The sequence below is a fragment of the Oncorhynchus mykiss genome, chromosome 12, assembly GCF_057628025.1.
Source record: "Oncorhynchus mykiss isolate SJ-2025 chromosome 12, ASM5762802v1, whole genome shotgun sequence".
Taxonomy (NCBI): domain Eukaryota; kingdom Metazoa; phylum Chordata; class Actinopteri; order Salmoniformes; family Salmonidae; genus Oncorhynchus; species Oncorhynchus mykiss.
Window position 1 is genome coordinate 53584129 of NC_143033.1, and position 18299 is coordinate 53602427.

General features: G+C 39.9%; 2 protein-coding genes across 5 annotated transcripts in view; both read right to left on the bottom strand.

The window, feature by feature from the left end:
• The window catches only part of LOC110537760 (AF4/FMR2 family member 4), a 36191-nt gene extending 25559 nt beyond the window's left edge, over positions 1 to 10632 (bottom strand). For 2 of the 4 annotated variants that reach the window (XM_090192756.1, XM_021624131.3), the window contains exon 1: positions 3624 to 4049. Coding sequence is in view for 1 of the 4 variants with exons in the window: in XM_021624131.3 (XP_021479806.2) it covers positions 3624 to 3640 (17 nt within the window). In the remaining 3 variants the exon portion in view is untranslated. Of the gene's footprint in view, positions 1 to 3623; positions 4050 to 10200 lie in introns of those variants that run through there. The other 2 variants (XM_021624132.3, XM_090192757.1) reach the window with 2 other exon arrangements.
• Positions 10633 to 12865: 2233 nt separating this feature from the next.
• LOC110537761 (uncharacterized) lies at positions 12866 to 16383 on the bottom strand. Its single transcript, XM_021624133.3, has 4 exons — positions 15905 to 16383; positions 14531 to 14692; positions 14017 to 14061; positions 12866 to 13799 (listed from the first exon to the last, which is right to left on the bottom strand). The coding sequence occupies exons 1-4, from the start codon at positions 16360 to 16362 to the stop codon at positions 13583 to 13585; spliced, it is 882 nt and encodes a 293-aa protein (XP_021479808.3). The 5' UTR covers positions 16363 to 16383; the 3' UTR covers positions 12866 to 13582.
• Positions 16384 to 18299: the final 1916 nt, after the last annotated feature.

Consider the following 18299-nt stretch of genomic DNA (forward strand, 5'->3'; position numbering starts at 1 on the left):
AAAAGTGCATGAGTAGTCACCCAATAGTCATCTTCTTGACCCTCAGTGGTTTCCATTTTTATCCACCACTTGTAGGTCTTCCATCCCTGACATCCTTCAACCCTGACCTTATTTTTCTTTCTCTGCATCAACGACTACCTGTCCAGTACAAATGTCTTGGAGTACAGAGGTTTCTAACTGTTCCTAATGTTGGTAAAGCCACCATGGCTAGATGCACAATATGCATAACTGTAGTTTGTGTGTTTCAATCAACTTAAAAATCAGAAGAAAAATAACATTCATGCTCATGTTCATTGAATATTAGGGATCTCAACATATTATCCCCATGTGTTTCAACGCAAACCGGGCTTAATAGGAGCATACTGGGCTCAATTGGAACAGGGATTTATAGTGAAAAAGAGAATAGAAAAGTCTACTTGTAAAATATTTGGAAACCAATGGTTTAGGGTATGAATATACACTATAGACTACAAGATAGTACGGATCATATTGAACAACATTGCTTTTTGTCATTTACATTCTGTAGAGGGAGTGCTTTTTGTGACACTGTACCCTTTAAGCCCACCTGAGACAGTCAAATTTACAAAAATGGCATGTATAGCAATGCAAGGTTAATTTAACAGTAAAATAAGAATCCATTCAAAAATGTAATCTATGAATGTCTGAAATATATTATCTGGTTATAGTTCACCAAGTTGTTGTTACTGTGAGACTGACATGCAGGCATAACTGCTAGTATGAAAACTCCATATTTTCAATTGGCAAAAAATAGTAATGAAAGCTCATGAAATATGCTATCATGTGCACGTATCACCACATTCATCTCTTCATTTTAGATTACGTTTGAGAAGGTAAAATATCTGGAAAATGTGTAGGGTAGCCTCAACACCAAACATTTTTTGCTGCTTTGAAAATTGGCCATTAATGGGCACTTACACATAATTGTCAATAACGTAATACAAAATCTGATTAACAGAAAAAGTTGAGTTATCTATACTGAACAAAAATAAAATGCAACGTTTAACCCAGGACCTCCAGATCCAGCTTCTTTACCTGCGGAATCGTCATACCAGCGACCCGGACATCTGACGAAACTTTGGGTTTGCACAACCAACATTTCTGCACAAACTGTTAGAAATCATCTCAGGGAAGCTCATATGCATGCTCGTCATCCTCACCGGGGTCTTGATACAGTTTGTCATCGTAACCGACTTCAGTCAGCAAATACTCACATTTTAAGGGCCACTGGCATGCTGGAGAAGTGTGCTCTTCATGGATGAAACCCGAGCAGAGAGCAGACAGCATCTATGGTGTTGTGTGGGCGAGCGGTTTGCTGGTGGGGTTATGGTATGGGCAGGTATAAGCTACGGACAACGAACAATTTCATTTTCCAATGGCAATTTGAAGGCACAGAGATACCGTGACGAGTCCCATTGTCGTGCCATTCATCTGCCACCATCACCTCATGTTTCAGCATTGATAATGCACGGCTCCATGTCGCAAGGATCTGTACAAAATTCTTGGAAGCTGAAAATGTTCCAGTTCTTCCATGGCCTGCATTCTCACCAGACATGTCACCCATTGAGCATGTTTGGGAAGCTCTGGATCGACGTGTACGACATCGTGTTCCAGTTCCCACCAATATCCAGCAACTTTGCATCGCTATTGAAGACGAGTGGGACAATTCCACAGGCCACAATCAAAGGAGATGTGACGCACTGCATGAGGTAAATGGTGATCACACCAAATCACAATTGACTTATTTCCTTATATGAACTGTATCTTTGAAATTGTTGCATGTTTCATTTATATTTTTGTTCAGTGTAGTTTTTCATTTGAATCCAAAGATGGAAGTGGGCTTAAAGGGTTTGCTTACCCTATATAGTATTAGTTTTCTATGTTTGACAATTAGCATGGAGCTGCAACTCAGAGTATTGTTTCTTCATCCTATGTAATGTATTCTCATACATTTTTTCCCACCGTTTCAGATAAATTAGTCATTGAAGTTGTTGGATTAATGTCACATTCTACATTCTGATATTACCAGGTTCTGACCACTAGATGGCGCTGTTCCTGCCATTAGGGAATTATTTGCTGAAGCGGCAGTTCACCCAAATTAAATATTGGTTAACAATGTTTTTTTGTTTTTTTTAAGTATCATAATAGCAGGAATAACGCCATCTAGTGGTCAGAACCTTTAAATATCAGGATGTAGGATGGGACATAAACCCAACAACTACAATTACTACTTGTCAAGCGTACAGAACTGATACTATATACTCAATATTGGTGTGGGATTGGCGTGGGGTTAGGGTGGCTTTTGACCACTTCTTTGGATTCCTCATGCCTTACTCATTTTAAGAAAAAAGTTTGGTCCAAATCGGATGGAAGACTGCACCTAAAAACTCTTTTGGTGTTTGTTTCAACAAATACCAAAATATTGTTTTTTGGGAGGAATTTTCCAATAAGTCCACTTTTGACTTAAATGCATTCACATAAAGTATTTTGGGATTAACTAACGACAGTTTGATGCATTTGGTTACTGAATCTCTAATAGAGCTTAGTACAGTTTTTTAACAGGTCCTAATCTTAGTGATCCAAGAGGAATTATGGCAAGTGATCCAAGATACATTTTTTGGTTTAGCTCCAGTTTCGTGAGAATTACCCAACTACGAAATATAAAACACCATACCCGCCCAATTGTGTTTTATCTTGAAATGGTCACTTTTACTCACATTTTAGCACTGGTACAAAGATAAACTGTACTAGCAAACACATTTGGAGAAAATAATGGTTGTGGGCAAGGCTACCAGTCAAGCAATGCGTTTTCATACCAACCTTAGTACCTAACTGTGCAAATAGAGATCGCCAGCTTGTAGTCCTAAAAAACGGATATTAGTTACCTCAAGTTCATTCAGCCATTCCTATGGAGGAAATTAGGTTTTGGGATAAGCACCAAAAACAAGGTCTGAGGTTAACACAGGTTTAGGAGATCTTATACGTTTTCTGCTATAAGATAAGTCAGTTAACATAACCTCTATGAACTATGAAGCCTTTATGTGCTTGTTTTGATTACATAAATGCTTCAAAGTTATAAAAAAAAAAATACTTGAGCTGATGAAGATCATCTCAGAACAAAACATATAAGATCTCCTAAGCCTGTCATTACCACAGAGATTCTTTTATGTGTTTATCCCAAAAAACATGAATTTCCCCAAAGGCTCTGGCCGACGAGCCATGGGGGAGTTAGTGCTTACAAAAATCCGCCATTACTATTGCTCTCTATTACTAAAGAGTGCAAAGTCTGAGTCTAGGGAGTTGAAATGTTAACTGGGGGGGGGGTATACTGAACTGGTAATTAAGGCTTCCTGACCTCACTTCTCTATGACAAATAGATAAGACTAAGAAAAGACTGAAGAGGTAGATATAAGTGTCTGAACACCATGAAAGTAGGACCTTGCTTCTTTGAGAAAAATAAATTTCCACACCATCATAACCCTACTATCACAATTTGTTAATGAAGTTTGGTGACAGTCTGACTAGTACAACAGTTAGGCTAACGCTATTCACAGGAAACATAGCCAGAACACCAACAAGAGAAACCAAGTAGTTGTGTTGCTTACCCTGACAGAGAGGCCATGGCCCAAAGCACTTAAACATTGGAAAGGGGATTCAGTGAAACTCCATGGGGTTCAGAAGTGTTGTCATACTCTGCCGGCCTGCTCTCTGGTAGTACTCCTTTAATGATGACAGGCGTTGTCAAAACTGGGTTTCCTGATCTACAGCATCGACATTACAGTATTTCCTTGGAGTAGAGATACATTTGACTCAGGGAGGGGAGGTTACTGTTCGTTCACGGAAGATACCACCCTGCTGAACAGCGGGTGCGCTAAAGGCAGGGGACAATAGGTGAAGTTGAGAGGAGGCTCTGTGTGTGTGTGATGGGGGGTTGCACGCATGAGTGCACAATGTGCCATACACTCTCTGAGGTGTTTGAGATATTATAATTGGAACAAACTGTTGTACTGCCGCAAGGCAAAATAGTACTGACAGGAGCTTAAGAATCTTTGGAACAATGGTAATTAGGACATAATTTTCAAAGTGAACAAGAGACATTCTATCACTGTGCTAGGTCAAGTTCCCTTTACATCACAAAGCCTTCTCTAAACAAATGAATCTAAACAAGATCAGTACAGTAAAAAGACAATAAAAGGAATATGAATAGGCAGGAGAAAAACAGGCCTGGGCCTAAAATAATGGAACAATAAACTTGATGTCTCACACTTTAGAGAAGAAAAATAAGGAAAAGGTGTCTACAATAAAAAGAACAGCAACCTCTTCCGGAAAATGGAATAGTCCACCTAGTTCCATAAAAGGAGATGTTATTTTATGCCACTGAGCCTCTCCTCCTTGTGATGTCATGAGCCACTCTGAGGATGCCAGAGCCAACCAGAGCCTGTCTCCCCGTCAACAACCTCCCTCCCCCACTATGCCCTGGAGCACTGGGTAAACTAGCAGCAATTTCTTTAAAGGGACAGCGCCTGTTTTCTACTTGAGATGGAAACAGGGGAAGCCCTACTCAAGTCACTAAAGGCATTTCCCAGACAGATATTTTTCATCAGCAATATGATGACATAGCCTATTGCCCAGAAGTGGTATAGCCCAACTATTTGAATGGCTGTGGCAGAAACCAAAACCTAACTAAATAGCTGAATTGAACACCACTGGATGAGTAGTCTACCATACTAGATTTAAAGAATTGTCAATAGAGCAGTAAGCTAATTGAATGCAATGAGAGTTTAGGCCTATAGCCTACACCTAGTCCACTTTAGCCTGATCCCAGATCTGTTTGTGCTCTTGCCAACTCTATTGCTCATCGTCAAGTCAAGGCCCCATAAAAATACAATTCCTGGAACAGCATTTTGTTAGTGACGTTAGTGATGACAACAGCTGTGAGCAGCAGGATGTGTGCCAATCTCCATATGGAAACACTAACCCTAAATTGACTTTTATGACATGAGCAAATCCATTAAGACAGCTTGGGAAATATTATTTCAGATGCTTTAAATATATGAAAATTAAGGTGGACCGTCAGGAGTTTGGGGAGTCAATTGGCCTTTACATTCAGGGAATAAAATTAGGCCCAGTCTATATCAAATAACAGTTAGGGAAACAAAAGTAAGGTAACTTTTTTGCCCTTCAAAAAACCCCTTGCCTATGTGTCACATGGTCAAGCTCCTTCTCACTAACATAATGATAAAGGCTAGCCTAGTTCAGTCAAATATGCATAATGCAGTCTCAATTTAGCTGTAACTTCCTAGCATTAAATCATAATAGTAATTTGTTTTAGTATTAGGCCTAAGGCAAGGATAAGTTAGGATAGTGTACCCATTTTCTCTTTAAAACATGTTTTGAAGAAATGACAGGCTTAACACCAAACATGTTAGTTGGATGAACAAACTACGCAGGAGTCTTTACAAAACCTGTGTTTTATTGTTTAGGGAAATGACAAGAACCAACAGCTCAAACAAGCCTTATCTAGCCAGAGACAACATGGAAATTCCTGTATTATTCAGTAGGCGGTTTCCCTGTCCCATCAGACATAGACTCCATACTGACCAACCAGTTGAAGAGGCTATATTTGGAACACTTGCATATCTGTTGGACTTGAACTACAAATAGAAACCTAAATCAGGCTCACCAAGCCTAGTACCTCTATGGTATTTAGACAACATTAAAACAGACATTTTCACTCCTCTGCCAGCCTATAAACATCTAATTTATTGTTTTGCCAAATAAAAACAACAGGACAGTGTGATATTAGAACAAGGTTGTAGGCCACCTAGGCTATATGATGTAGGCCACCTAGGCTATATGATGTAGGCCAGGGCTCTCCAACCTTGTTCCTGGCGAGCTACTGTCGTGTAGGTTCACTCCAACCCCAATCTGGCACACCTGATTCTAATAACTAGCTGGTTGATAAAAACGGAACCAGGTTAGTTTCAACTGGGTTTGAAGCGAAAACCTAGAGGACAGCTCTCCAGGAAGAGGGTTGGAGACCCATGTTGTTGAAGGCTATGCGTTCAATAAAATAGCCTGCATGATATGCTGCCATACAAGATAATTGTATCCAGAGTCAAAAAAGAAACAAAGGCCGCAACAGGGGCTGGTGCGCAGCATATTTTTTTGCTTTGACCCAAGAGCCCTGAGGAAGCAACTGATGGCTTATTAGTTTCACCAAGAGCTTTCCCTAGGCGATGTAAGGGCCTTAAACTACCCTCCTATGACTACAGTATGCGGTATAAAACCAATTGACCAGGCTAGATTGTGTTAGCGAAATAAATACGAACACGTACAGAGATCTAGTCTGACTAAAAATAAACCGTGTACACAGCAGTGCGTCCAGGTGCTGGTTTTGGCAGGAACAACTAGTATTCAAAAACAAGTGTTTAACTACTAGTCTAGTTGGACTGCTTTAGAGACGGGGGTTTCATCAATCCTTGTTTGCAATAGCTTATTTCCAACCTGAAACCCACCATTTACAGCATTGTTAAAAATACATTTAAAAAAGGCTAAATTTATGGTAGACTAGTTTTTGCCATATTGGATGAATAAATTGTCCACTGCATTGTCTTGCAAGATGCAAATAACCACATTTAGGCTACATTCATTGCTTGTACATTTGTAAAAACAAAAACTGTACCAAGATTGCATAATCCTTGCATCACCACCAGCTGAAACAATAGCCTAAATATTTCTGTCATAACTCGGCTGTAAAACCACATTCTTGAGCAGTTGAACCTTGAGCAGTTGGCCTTGGAGGAAACAGTTTGGCTAGCTGAAGCCATAGAGCAACCTAAACAGGAAGTTGGGAAGACTTCACACAGAAGCATATGTCTGTACTGTAGCACTTATTATGCTTGCCAACAGAGGCCATGCCTCAGAGAAATTGGTAATTATGTAGCAACTACCAAGACTTGAGCTGCCCTTTCCTCACTGTAGCACCTAAAATGGAGTCCTAGACCCAGAAAGTCAACTGTGGATGGAGAAAAATACAGCTATTTAGCTCTGTTTAGTATTTTTTATTTAAAAAAAATGGGACATAAGGGAAGACAATGGTGTTCACACTAAAGAATTTCTAACATGCTTATTGTTACAGTAGTGCTCATGTAAAGGGCACCAACTTAACACTATCAAAAAAAAAATACTACTAAGGCTACCTATACTGAACAAAAATAAAAACAACATGTAAAGTGTTGTTCCCATGTTTCATGAACTGAAATAAAAGAAGCCAGAATTTTTCCATATGCACAAAAATATTATTTCTCTCAGAAATGTGTTTACATCCCTGTTAGTGAGCATTTCTTCTTTGACAAGATAATCTACCCACCTGACAGGTGTGGTATATCAAGAAGCTGAATAAACAGAATGATCATAGCACAGGTGCACCTTGTGCTGGGGACAATAAAATATCACTCTAAAATGTGCAGTTGTGTCACTCAACACAATGCCATAGATGTCTCAAGTTGACAGCATGCAATTGGCATGCTGACTGCAGGACTGTCCAACAGAGCTGATGCCAGAGAATGTAATGTTCTGATGAGTTTTTTATTGTTATTCTGTAATAAAGCCCTTTTGTGGGTAAAAACCTCATTCTGATTGGATGGGCCTGGCTCCCAAGTGGGTGGGCCCCTGCCTAGTTATGTGAAATCCATAGATTAGCGCCTCATTTATTTCAAATTGACTGATTTCCTTCTATGAAATGTAACTCAGTAAAATCTCAAATTGTGGAGGTAATATTTTTGTTCAGTATAAATAAACAAACACTTGACTACTATGGGATGCATCCCGTCAAACATTGGTCTGGTTTGATATAACATTTCAGAAAAACACCCTCAAAGACAATTAGTGTGTATCAACACCCATTGGTTAATTAAGGCATAGTGTTCTGAACCTGGGCAATTTCAGATTTCCTTCTGGCTGCGGTTCTTTTTTTACAGGCCAAAATAAGTAGGCTAATGATGAGTGCTAGGTCTTTTGTGCCTAGGTTGCAACAACAGAGTCAAAGCATTGGCATCATTAGATGTTGCAAACCAGGGGTTTCAAACTTTTCTTGCCCAGAGAATCCCGCCCAGGCAAACCAGTGACTCCGGGACCCACATCATATTTTAGCAACAAAGGTGAATGGTAAAGGTAAATAAGAAATCAACATTTTAAAATAAATAGATTTGGTAGACAGTTTCATTAGTTTGACCACCCCACAGTTCATTGGAAGAGGAAGTGTAAATTCTAAGTCTAGCAGCTAGAAAGGCATCTTGGTGGTATAATTTAAGCTAATTTCCAGAAATGTCACAGTTTAGCATGGAGCTAAGAAATTTGAGGGTTTCAAAATATCCTGCAATTCTATGTACCTTTCCATGGCTAATACTCTATTCCTCTGCTCAAACATAAAAATGGCATGTGTTCTGAACGCCCGGTTTTCTGAATTTTCTATTCTCCCGACTGTCTAGCTTTTGTTTGATTGTTAGATCTGAAAAATTGGTTTATTTTATATATATTATATATATATCTTTCTGTTTGCTTTTCATCTGGTTTTGGTCGTTTAAATTGACAAATTGTTCTTTCATAGGCCTCCCGGGTGGCGCAGTGGTTAAGGGCGCTGTACTGCAGCGCCAGCTGTGCCATCAGAGTCCCTGGGTTCGCGCCCAGGCTCGTGGGGCGAAGCACAATTGGCCTAGCGTCGCCCGGGTTAGGGAGGGCTTGGTCGGTAGGGGTGTCCTTGTCTCATCGCGCACCAGCGACTCCTGTGGCGGGCTGGGCACAGTGTACGCTAACCAAGGTGGCCAGGTGCACGGTGCTTCCTCCGGCGCATTGGTGTGGCTGGCTTCCGGGTTGGATGTGCGCTGTGTTAAGAAGCAGTGCGTTTGGGTTGTGTATCGGAGGACGCATGACTGTCAACCTTCGTCTCTCCCGAGCCCGTACGGGAGTTGTAGCGATGAGACAAGATAGTAGCTACTACAACAATTGGATACCACGAAATTGGGGAGAAAAAGGGGTAAAATTCAAAAAAATAAAAAATAATTGTTCTTCTATGTTGTTTTAGGTCTCTCGTTGTGATGCGTGTTTTGTCCTATATTTTTAATCCCAGCCCCGCAAAAGGCCTTTTGGTAGGCCGTCATTGTAAATAAGAATTTGTTCTTAACTGACTTGGGTTCATTAAAATAAAACAAAGACAGAATACAGATGTATTTATTTTTTAAATATTTTTTTTTTTAAATCTCCAATGGCTAATTTCCTCCATATTAAAAAGGGATAGTTAGAGTGACAATGAAACCATTTATCTAATTCCCCAGTCGAATGTACAGGAACAGAAAGTATGCACACTGTTCCCGAAGACTTCCAGTCATTGCGCTAACGCTAGTTAGCATTCGCTCGTGAAACTACCAACAACTTCCTTCATACTGGGCACAGCAACACAAAAACATGGTATCCACGAAGGTATAGAATAATTATTAAAATACATTTAAACCCCCCCCCAAAAAAAAAAAATAATAATAATAATTAGAATAAATAATTCAGGGACCCACTGTAGTACCTCCGCGGACCCCAGTTTGAAAACCCCTGTAGTAAACAGTCGCCCCAATTTTTTAAGACGCTAGCTAGCTTGCTACAGTACCCATGTATTTCGGATACATTACTGTCAATTTTGTTATTTTGTTTAAAAAAAAAATCACATGTTCTACGACTTCCAAATACGCACCTGTGATTGTGTTCATTATGACCAGAGATTTTGGCAGATGTCTGAGACTACTCATGATACAGGTAGCCAGCTAGTTAGCCACCCAAGCTTCCATGCTAACTGACCTATCAGCTAACTTTTCCACTAAGCCAAGGTCGGCAAACGACTTAATTCTGTCAACTAACGTTAATTTAATAGCAAATTGTCGACGGTACGGAAACTTTCAATGGGGTGTCACCATGGATAGCTAGCTAGTTAGGCAATGCTAGCTAACGTACAATGTTAACTAGTTATTCCGTTGCCAACTAGTCTACCACTTGCTCGATATTACTGGCCATCTATCTTTAATATTCACGCGATAAATAGCTAAATTACAATGTACAGGAATTGTTACCATAACCGCTAACTAGTAACTACATAACAATAAAGATTTTAGTTAACATTTTGTTTAATCCACTTACCTCTTCTCTTCTTTTTAGGCCCAAACCATTCTAGCTATTGGAAAGCCCTTTCTCTTTGTCTTTTCCACTTTCCAGTTTAAAAAAAAAAATGGACCCGACAAAAATGTTACAATAATAGTTAAAATACTTCAAACATGAAAAGACTACATCCTCTCTATCAAGTATAGCTGTGACAGCAGAAAACTATTCGTCATTATTTTCTCTATCCATTTTTACAACAAGGCTAGCTAGGCAGAGATGAGTGGATGCATGCAAGAAAGCAGCTGTGATGACTTCGGTTCCCTAAACTTGATCACGTGATCACGGCGTATTCGTAAGGTTCCGATCATGAATCCTACAGTATCTTGGAAAGTAATATTTTGTTGTGTATTTAAATACATAAATTAGACATTTTGCAATAGTTGTTAAAATGAACTTATTCTGAATGCATTCAAGGAATTTCATAATTTGACCCAGGTCATAAACTTCATTATGTTGAAGCCTGTTTTTCCTGACCTTTTGGCCCCCACTGCTGATAAATTGACTTGAATGGGGACTCTGGTTCTATTCCTATTCATTTAATCCTCTCCAATAGGCAAAATACAGATAGAAAACCTTTGGAAAACTGGGCCCGGGTTTGCACGATCAGGACTCAAACACAGGACACAGATTAAGTAGCTTTGCCCAGGTCCCTGCGACCGACACCTTATAGCACTGTAGCCATTTTATTGAGGTCCGACCCCCTTGAAAAAGGTTGCAAGTTATTGTGCTAAGGCTGCAATATACAGTGCAGTCGGGAAGTATTCAGACCCATTGACTTTTTCCACATTGTTACATTAGTTCCCCACCATCAATCTACACACAATACCCCATAATGACAAATACATTTATAAAATAAATCAGGTTTTTAGAATTATATATATTTTTTAAAGAACAAAACATTTACCTAAGTATTCAGACCCTTTACTCAGTACTTTGTTGAATTCCCTTTGACAGCAATTACAGCCTCTAGTCTTCTTGGGTATGACGCTACAAGCTTGGCACACCTGTATTTGAGGAGTTTCTCCCTGTTCTCTACAGATCCTCTCAATCTCTGTCAGGTTGGTTGGGGAGCATCTCTCCAGAGATGTTCTATCGGGTTCAAGTCCAGGCTCTGGCTGGGCCACTCAAGGACATTGAGACTTTCCCCAAAGCCACTCCTAAATCGTCTTGGCTGTGTGCTTAGGGTCATTGTCCTGTTGGAAGGTGAACCGTCACCCCAGTCTGAGGTCCTGAGCAGGTTTTCATCAAGGATCTTTGCTCTGTTCTTTGCTCTGTACATCTTTCCCTCGAGCTGGACTAGTCTCTCAGTCCCTGCCGCTGAAAAATCTCCCCACAGCATGATGCTGCCACCACCGTGCTTCACCGTAAGGATGGTGCCAGGTTTCTTCCAGACGTGATGCTTGGCATTCAGGCCAAAGAGTTCAATATTGTTTCTCATGGTCTGAGTCCTTTAGGTGCCTTGGAAAACTCCAAGCGGGCAGTCATGTGCTTTTTACTGTTGAGTGCCTTCCGTCTGGCCATTCTACCAAAAAGGCATGTGGGTGGAGTGTTGCAGAGATGGTTGTCCTTCTGGAAGTTTCTCCCATCGCCACAGCGGATCTCTGTCAGAGTGACCGTCGGGTTCTTGGTCACCTCCCTGACCAAGGCCTTTCTCCCCCAATTGCTCAGTTTGGCCAGGCGGCCAGCTCTAGGAAGTCTTGGTGGTTCCAAAATTCTTCCATTTAAGAATAATGGAGGTAATGTTTTCTTTGGGACCATCAATTCTGCAGAATTGCTTTGGCACACTTCCCCAGATCTGTGCCTCGACACAATCCTGTCTCGGAGCTCTACGGACAAGTCTAGGACCGAAAAGCTCCATAACAGCTTTTAGTTTATTTGGTAAATATTTCCTTAACTCTTCTTGAACTGTACTGTTGGTTAAGGGCTTGTAAGTAAGCGTTTCACAGTAAGGTCTACACTTGTTGTATTCGGCACATGTGCCAAATAAAGTTTGATTTGACTTGCTTCAACCTCATGGCTTGGTTTTTGCTCTGACATGCACTGTCAACTGTGGGAACTTATATAGACAGGTGTGTGCCTTTCCAAATCATGTCCAATCAAGTGAGTTTACCAAAGGTGGAGTCCAATCAAGTGGAGTCCAATCAAGTTGTGAAACAGCTCAAGGATGATCAATGGAAACAGGCATGCACCTGAGCTCAATTTTGTAATTATGGGTTATTGTGTGTAGATTGATGGAAAACAATGATTTCATTAATTTTAGAATAAGGCTGTAACGTAACAAAATGTGGAGAAAGTAAAAGGGTCCGAATACTTTTCGAATGCGCTGTATTGTAGCGAATATGGCTTCAACTGGGACTTGAACTCAGGCCCATCGACTATCAACCCAACACCTTAGCAGTTACACCAAGAGATCCATTCTCTACCCTCTACACTACATGGCCCTTCCATCGGGAAGCACACCCCTAAAACACTTCTCTATCTCAAGTACAAAGCCCAGGCACACCTTCGATGGCCTCACAGTAGTTCCACCCCACTTGACACCAATGCATACAATTTGCTACACTGTCAAGGTACTCAAGTGCTATAATGGTTGACTTTGTTCCATCTGGACAGAAAGAAAATACAAAAAACACCAACAGGTAAATACACTTGCAACTGACTTTTTATTTTTAAATTATTCAATGCTGTGACACTAGGTAAAAAAAAAAGTTTAAAGCATGACCAACTTACGGGTGGCAGGCATACATTGGCATGATCACAATTGGGCTGTGCCTAACAAAACAGAGACCATACAAATGTCCTTAAAATGGCAGTTGATAAACAGTCAACAACAACATATCAAAAGAATGCCAAAATCAATAACACGCTTCACAAAATAACCAAAGCCAAGCTATACTGGGCTGGTAATGTTTCTGGAATCGTACTAGAAAGAATGTGAAAAGAAAAATGAATGGGTAAATGTGTCTACAGCTGCAGCAGCAGCCCCCCCCCCCAAAAAAGTATTTGTTACATATCTTTCAGTAGCAAAAGTCAAAAGTCATAACAGTAGATACATAGCTGTACATGTATGGAGTCACTCAAAAACATTAGTAGAAAGTAAGGAACTACAACATGTAAGAAGCACATACATTTCTCAATTTTAATCTAGATACATTTCCTAACTTGTTATGAGACATGACCACACCTTTCCACTGACTTTACAGGGGGGTTAATGCAGGGGAGAGAACACATTCTGACAAATGCCTCACTGCTTGTTGATTACAATTTACACCATATCATTTTTAAGACAGCTCCTTAACAGCTAAAGGGTCAGAGTTTAGCTCAGGTTAATGCCATGGTGGAACACAATACAGCTCAGCCTTCATTTCTTCTTCTTTTTCTTCTTGGGAGGACCTTGATCCGAGTCGCTACCTTTAGATGAATCGGAACCCGAGCTGCTTGAGCTGCTAGAGGAAGAGGAGCTAGAACTGTCATCACTGTCGTCCGACGAAGAGCTTGAGGAGTCACTACTGTCAGACGATGAGTCACTGGAAGAGCTGTCAGAATCACTGCTGCTACTACCACTTGAATCCTTTGACCTGAAAGCAAGTAACACAACATACAAAACCATTGCATAAGCAGAATAGTGAGTACATTGCAGAAGGCATAGTGCAAGCAATGTCAGGCACAGCCTAGATCTCTATTGCATATAATAATAAAAATTACGGCGCTCTACCCATTTAAGTTATATCTGCAACCATCAATGTTAGAACCATTTTATGGGGTTAGAGCTGAAAAGTAACCTGTGACAGTTACCTTTTCTTCTTAATTTTTTTCTCACTGGAGTCCTCCTTTCCTGGTCTGAATACAGATGAAAATAGTAACATGTCATGGCTGAGAAAATTCCAAAGATTATTCAAAACCAACCAGGGGAAATGAAAAGTGAAAAGGAACTTTACAGAGGATATGGCCTCCCATTGACAAGTTCTACTGTAACACCTCTTGATGGCAGTGCTAGACAATTATGAGGTTGGATTAGTGCTAGCCTCAAACCGATTACCACTGTATCCATGCAGCGAACCATTCCTGTATGCTTCCGAGAACAGGGTGTCTTGCGAGGCTATTGCAGTACATGGTATGGTACCCCCCCCCCCCCCCCCCCCCCCAGCATCATCATCCTCCGCACCTCCCTCTATTGGTCACGAGTCCCAGGTGACTCTCCAGTGTTTAAAACATCTTCAGAACAACAACAAAAAGTTACCCACTGTCAAGCTGACTTCGCTATACAGCGCTCATCCAAAACAAATAAAATACTTCATGGTTGACCTACCCTGTGGTATTGACCTGTTTATTTTCATTTTCTTTCAGTTTCTTTTTCATTTCTGTCGTCCTTGATGGCCTGTGAAGGTATTTTCGTTTACCAATGCACTCATATGTCCAGTGTCCAAACTCCAAACATTTCTGACACCGAACATGTTGTTTATTTGCTTCCCTGTATGAAAATCAAATTTCGTACAGTTTAGCAGATGTTGTACCAGGTGCGGCGAATTGCTTTTTTAACTCACTCCTAACAATGCAGTAAAATGTCAAACAGTACACACTAATCAAGCAATTTAAATATGAAATCAAGAAATGTCCGAACAAATCCAATTTAAAAACCAAAAACAAATAGCACTGTAACAGTAATCTAAATTCAATCTATATGTTTTACACCGGATGAATTTACACAAGATATAATAAGAATGGTATGTACCAACAGTAGATTTATTAGTGAGCTATGTCAAGAATCCAGTGTATAAATATGTGCGCATAAACAGTGTAACTAAAATGCAATGTACAGTAGTAGAAATATTAGAAAGAGCCATGTTGAGAATACATTATTTAAATAAAGAGTACAGAACCCCATGGCAAAATGGATAGAATTGCAGGAAATGTTAGTGCCACTGAATTAATTTAAAATATTGATGGGAGACTCTTACGGAGTGTAAATGTTTTTTAGGCTGGATCATGTTGTTGTACGTTTTAATTATGTAAATGTATTGATTGTTGCCGCTTTCTTGGCCAGGTCTCCCTTGAAAAAGAGATTGTGTCTCAATGGGCTTTTCCTGGTTAAATAAATAAATTGAACGGGGGGTGGGGGGACATTGACATGAGTATAAATTATCAATACTGAAATAGCTGGATAATGCCAGCTGTTTCTTGGGCAAATGGTTACCGTGGTACTATTAAGTGCACATGATACTTTTCCGGAATAGTGTAACCTCCCTGACTGGATCTGAGTGTCCACGGCCTGTTAAGAAATGTTGAGACCAATGTGGCACTAGTAGTTGCTAGCTCAAGAACTGTGCCTGTTCCCCAGACACAGTGTTGCACTTCAGTAGTAACGTAAAGTTAGCTAGCGCTAGCTAACTTATGTAGGGGCTATAAAACATGCATACAGGAGGAAATGCATGCTTGTTAGACAAATGTATACTATATGAAATGTAACTATTTTGTTAACTTGGTACATCATTATTGCCTACATAATCTCAAACAAATGAAAAAAATGTTGTAGCCAAGTAACGTTAGCTAGAGAGCGTTATAAGTCAGGCCAGTATTGTTAGCTAGCTATTCGGAACTCAGTCTTAACATGGCGATCTCTAAATACTCTGAATCGAGTAAGTATACCAAAATACCTTAGCATGTTAGCAATAACCAAACTTACGCTTGCCGACGAGCAATAACTCTGTGCATGGGCGTCGCCATATTGCAATTTATCCAAAGATAACTAACCCAAGACAGACCACAGCCTGTCGTTTCCAATGGGAGCAAATGAATCATAGTGGGCAGAACAGGCAAGTTTGAAGGGCAGAGGCAAGCACGAGCTAGTGAGATCCTATTGGCGCGCTCTAGCATGTATTTGCATATTTCCAGTAGCGAACGCCTATTCTGTGAAGTACGCGTGTGCAATAACTCAATTCGACCTTGCGCTCCAAAACAACGCAACTTTGGTAAATGGTAATGTCTACAAAACTTAGTCCACCATGTTCGTAACACGATTATAGTTTTGGGAAAAGAAAACTGTATTGAGATCAAATGTTTCATCAATGAGAAAATGTGAAGAATGTCGACCAAAATCCATCTCTCTCCTTCTTCTCCCATTGGGCTTCCTTTTATCACCATATTTGTCGGTGAGTGGAAATGCCAACCGGATGCTTCAGATTTATACATCCGGCAAAAATCTGGCTCATTGTTCATATATCAGCGGCTGAGCTACTTCATTTTCTTCAGTGGGGTTTAAACAGTGGTTGGCATCCAATATTAACGTTGCATTACCGCCACCAACAGGACTGGAGTATAAATCATTATACTTTTTGATACAAAAAATACCTTTTCATCTAATCCTACTGTCATCACAAACCCACCACCCCATTCTACTATTTGACCCTATCTAATCTTACACCAGGCCAATGGCCTGGGAGGATGTAGCCCAATATTGGACTAAAGAAGCCTAACCTTACTCATTAGTACAAGGACCTTCAATGTTCTGTTCAAAGGGTGAATTGGCTCAGGAAGCAAAAACAGCCAAATAATACATCTAAACGTGAATTTATTCTCAATTGCGGTACGGTTCTAAATCCCTCAACTTTCATATCACATAAAAAAGTATCATATTCCTCTACTTTCATATCACAAGGCAGTTAACCCACTGTTCCTAGGTCGTCATTGAACATAAGAATTTGTTCTTAACGGACTTGCCTAGTTAAATAAAGATCAAATATATACTTTTTTTGAAACACCAAAATAACTTCACAAATGCAAAATTCACACTTACTGTACGGTGTTTTAACACAGTTGCAGCCACAGTATTTTTCAGTGACAACACGTTTGTGGCGTCTATCTTCCATTGCCACACAGGTGTTTGGAGACATAGATAGCTATTTAGCACAGGGAGCCCAAAAGAAAACAAGAGCTGTACAGGAAATATGCCCTGTGGGGACCCTAACCCTATGAACGTGTCTATCAATTCAACCTTTTGTTTTTGAAAGGCTGCGGTGCGTTCTGTGTACCTACCGCATGCGCTCAATATTTTCAATTTATGCGTTGCTGTATAGTGTGGTGGTACAAGCGGAAGACTGTAACTACCAATTGGATAGTACGAAATTGGGGAGATTTTTTTTTATTATATATATATATATATATATATATATATATATATATATAAAAACTGAGAATAATAAATAAATATTAATTTAAATATTTTAGCTAGTTGAAAAGCAAAGCACATATTAATAATATTCATAAAAAATATATTATGAAGTACAAATTACAAGTGCATAACTCTATCGTAATTTTCCAAGAGAGAAAACTTGTTGGAAAAACAATTTGTATCATTATTTTATTGCAATGTGATCATAAACCATTTTCAATATTTGATTGACAATAAAGAAAATCCTCATGTTGGTCACATTACTGCTGATTAATGTGAGCTAGTCATATTGCGTGCCCTTTGCAGTTCCAAAACAATCCAAAGGGTGGCAGTTTAGACCACAAATTAATGTTTCGCATGAAATAATGTTCTAGTTACCTGCACTAGAACAGGGTTGGGATTTTAGGTTTCCATTTTTTGGATTATGTTGGAACTGCGTGATCTCACATTAGCAGTAGGCTTGTATTTTTACTGTAGGTGGAGGGGGGCAGATCATTTTTGCAGATATGTACAAACGCAGGCACCAAACACACTTGGAAATTGATTAAATTATTTTATTATATTTGTGGTAATAAATCACAGATTCCAAGGTCAATTAGCTACAGGACAATAATTCTACCTATTTAATTACACAAAAACACCTCCTCCAACCCCCCTGTAGTAACAACACTTCCAACTAAATAGTAACAATGTTTGCGAGTTATATTACACAGTACTAGGATTTTAGGCTCCTGAGTGGCGCAGCAGTCTAAGGCACTGCATCACAGCGCTAGAGGCGTCACTACAGACCCTGGTTCAATCACGGGCTGTATCACAACCGGTTGCGATTGGGAGTCCCATTAGGTGGCGCACAATTGGGCCAGTGTCGTTCGGGTTAGGGGAGGGACAGTGACAGTGACAGAAACATATC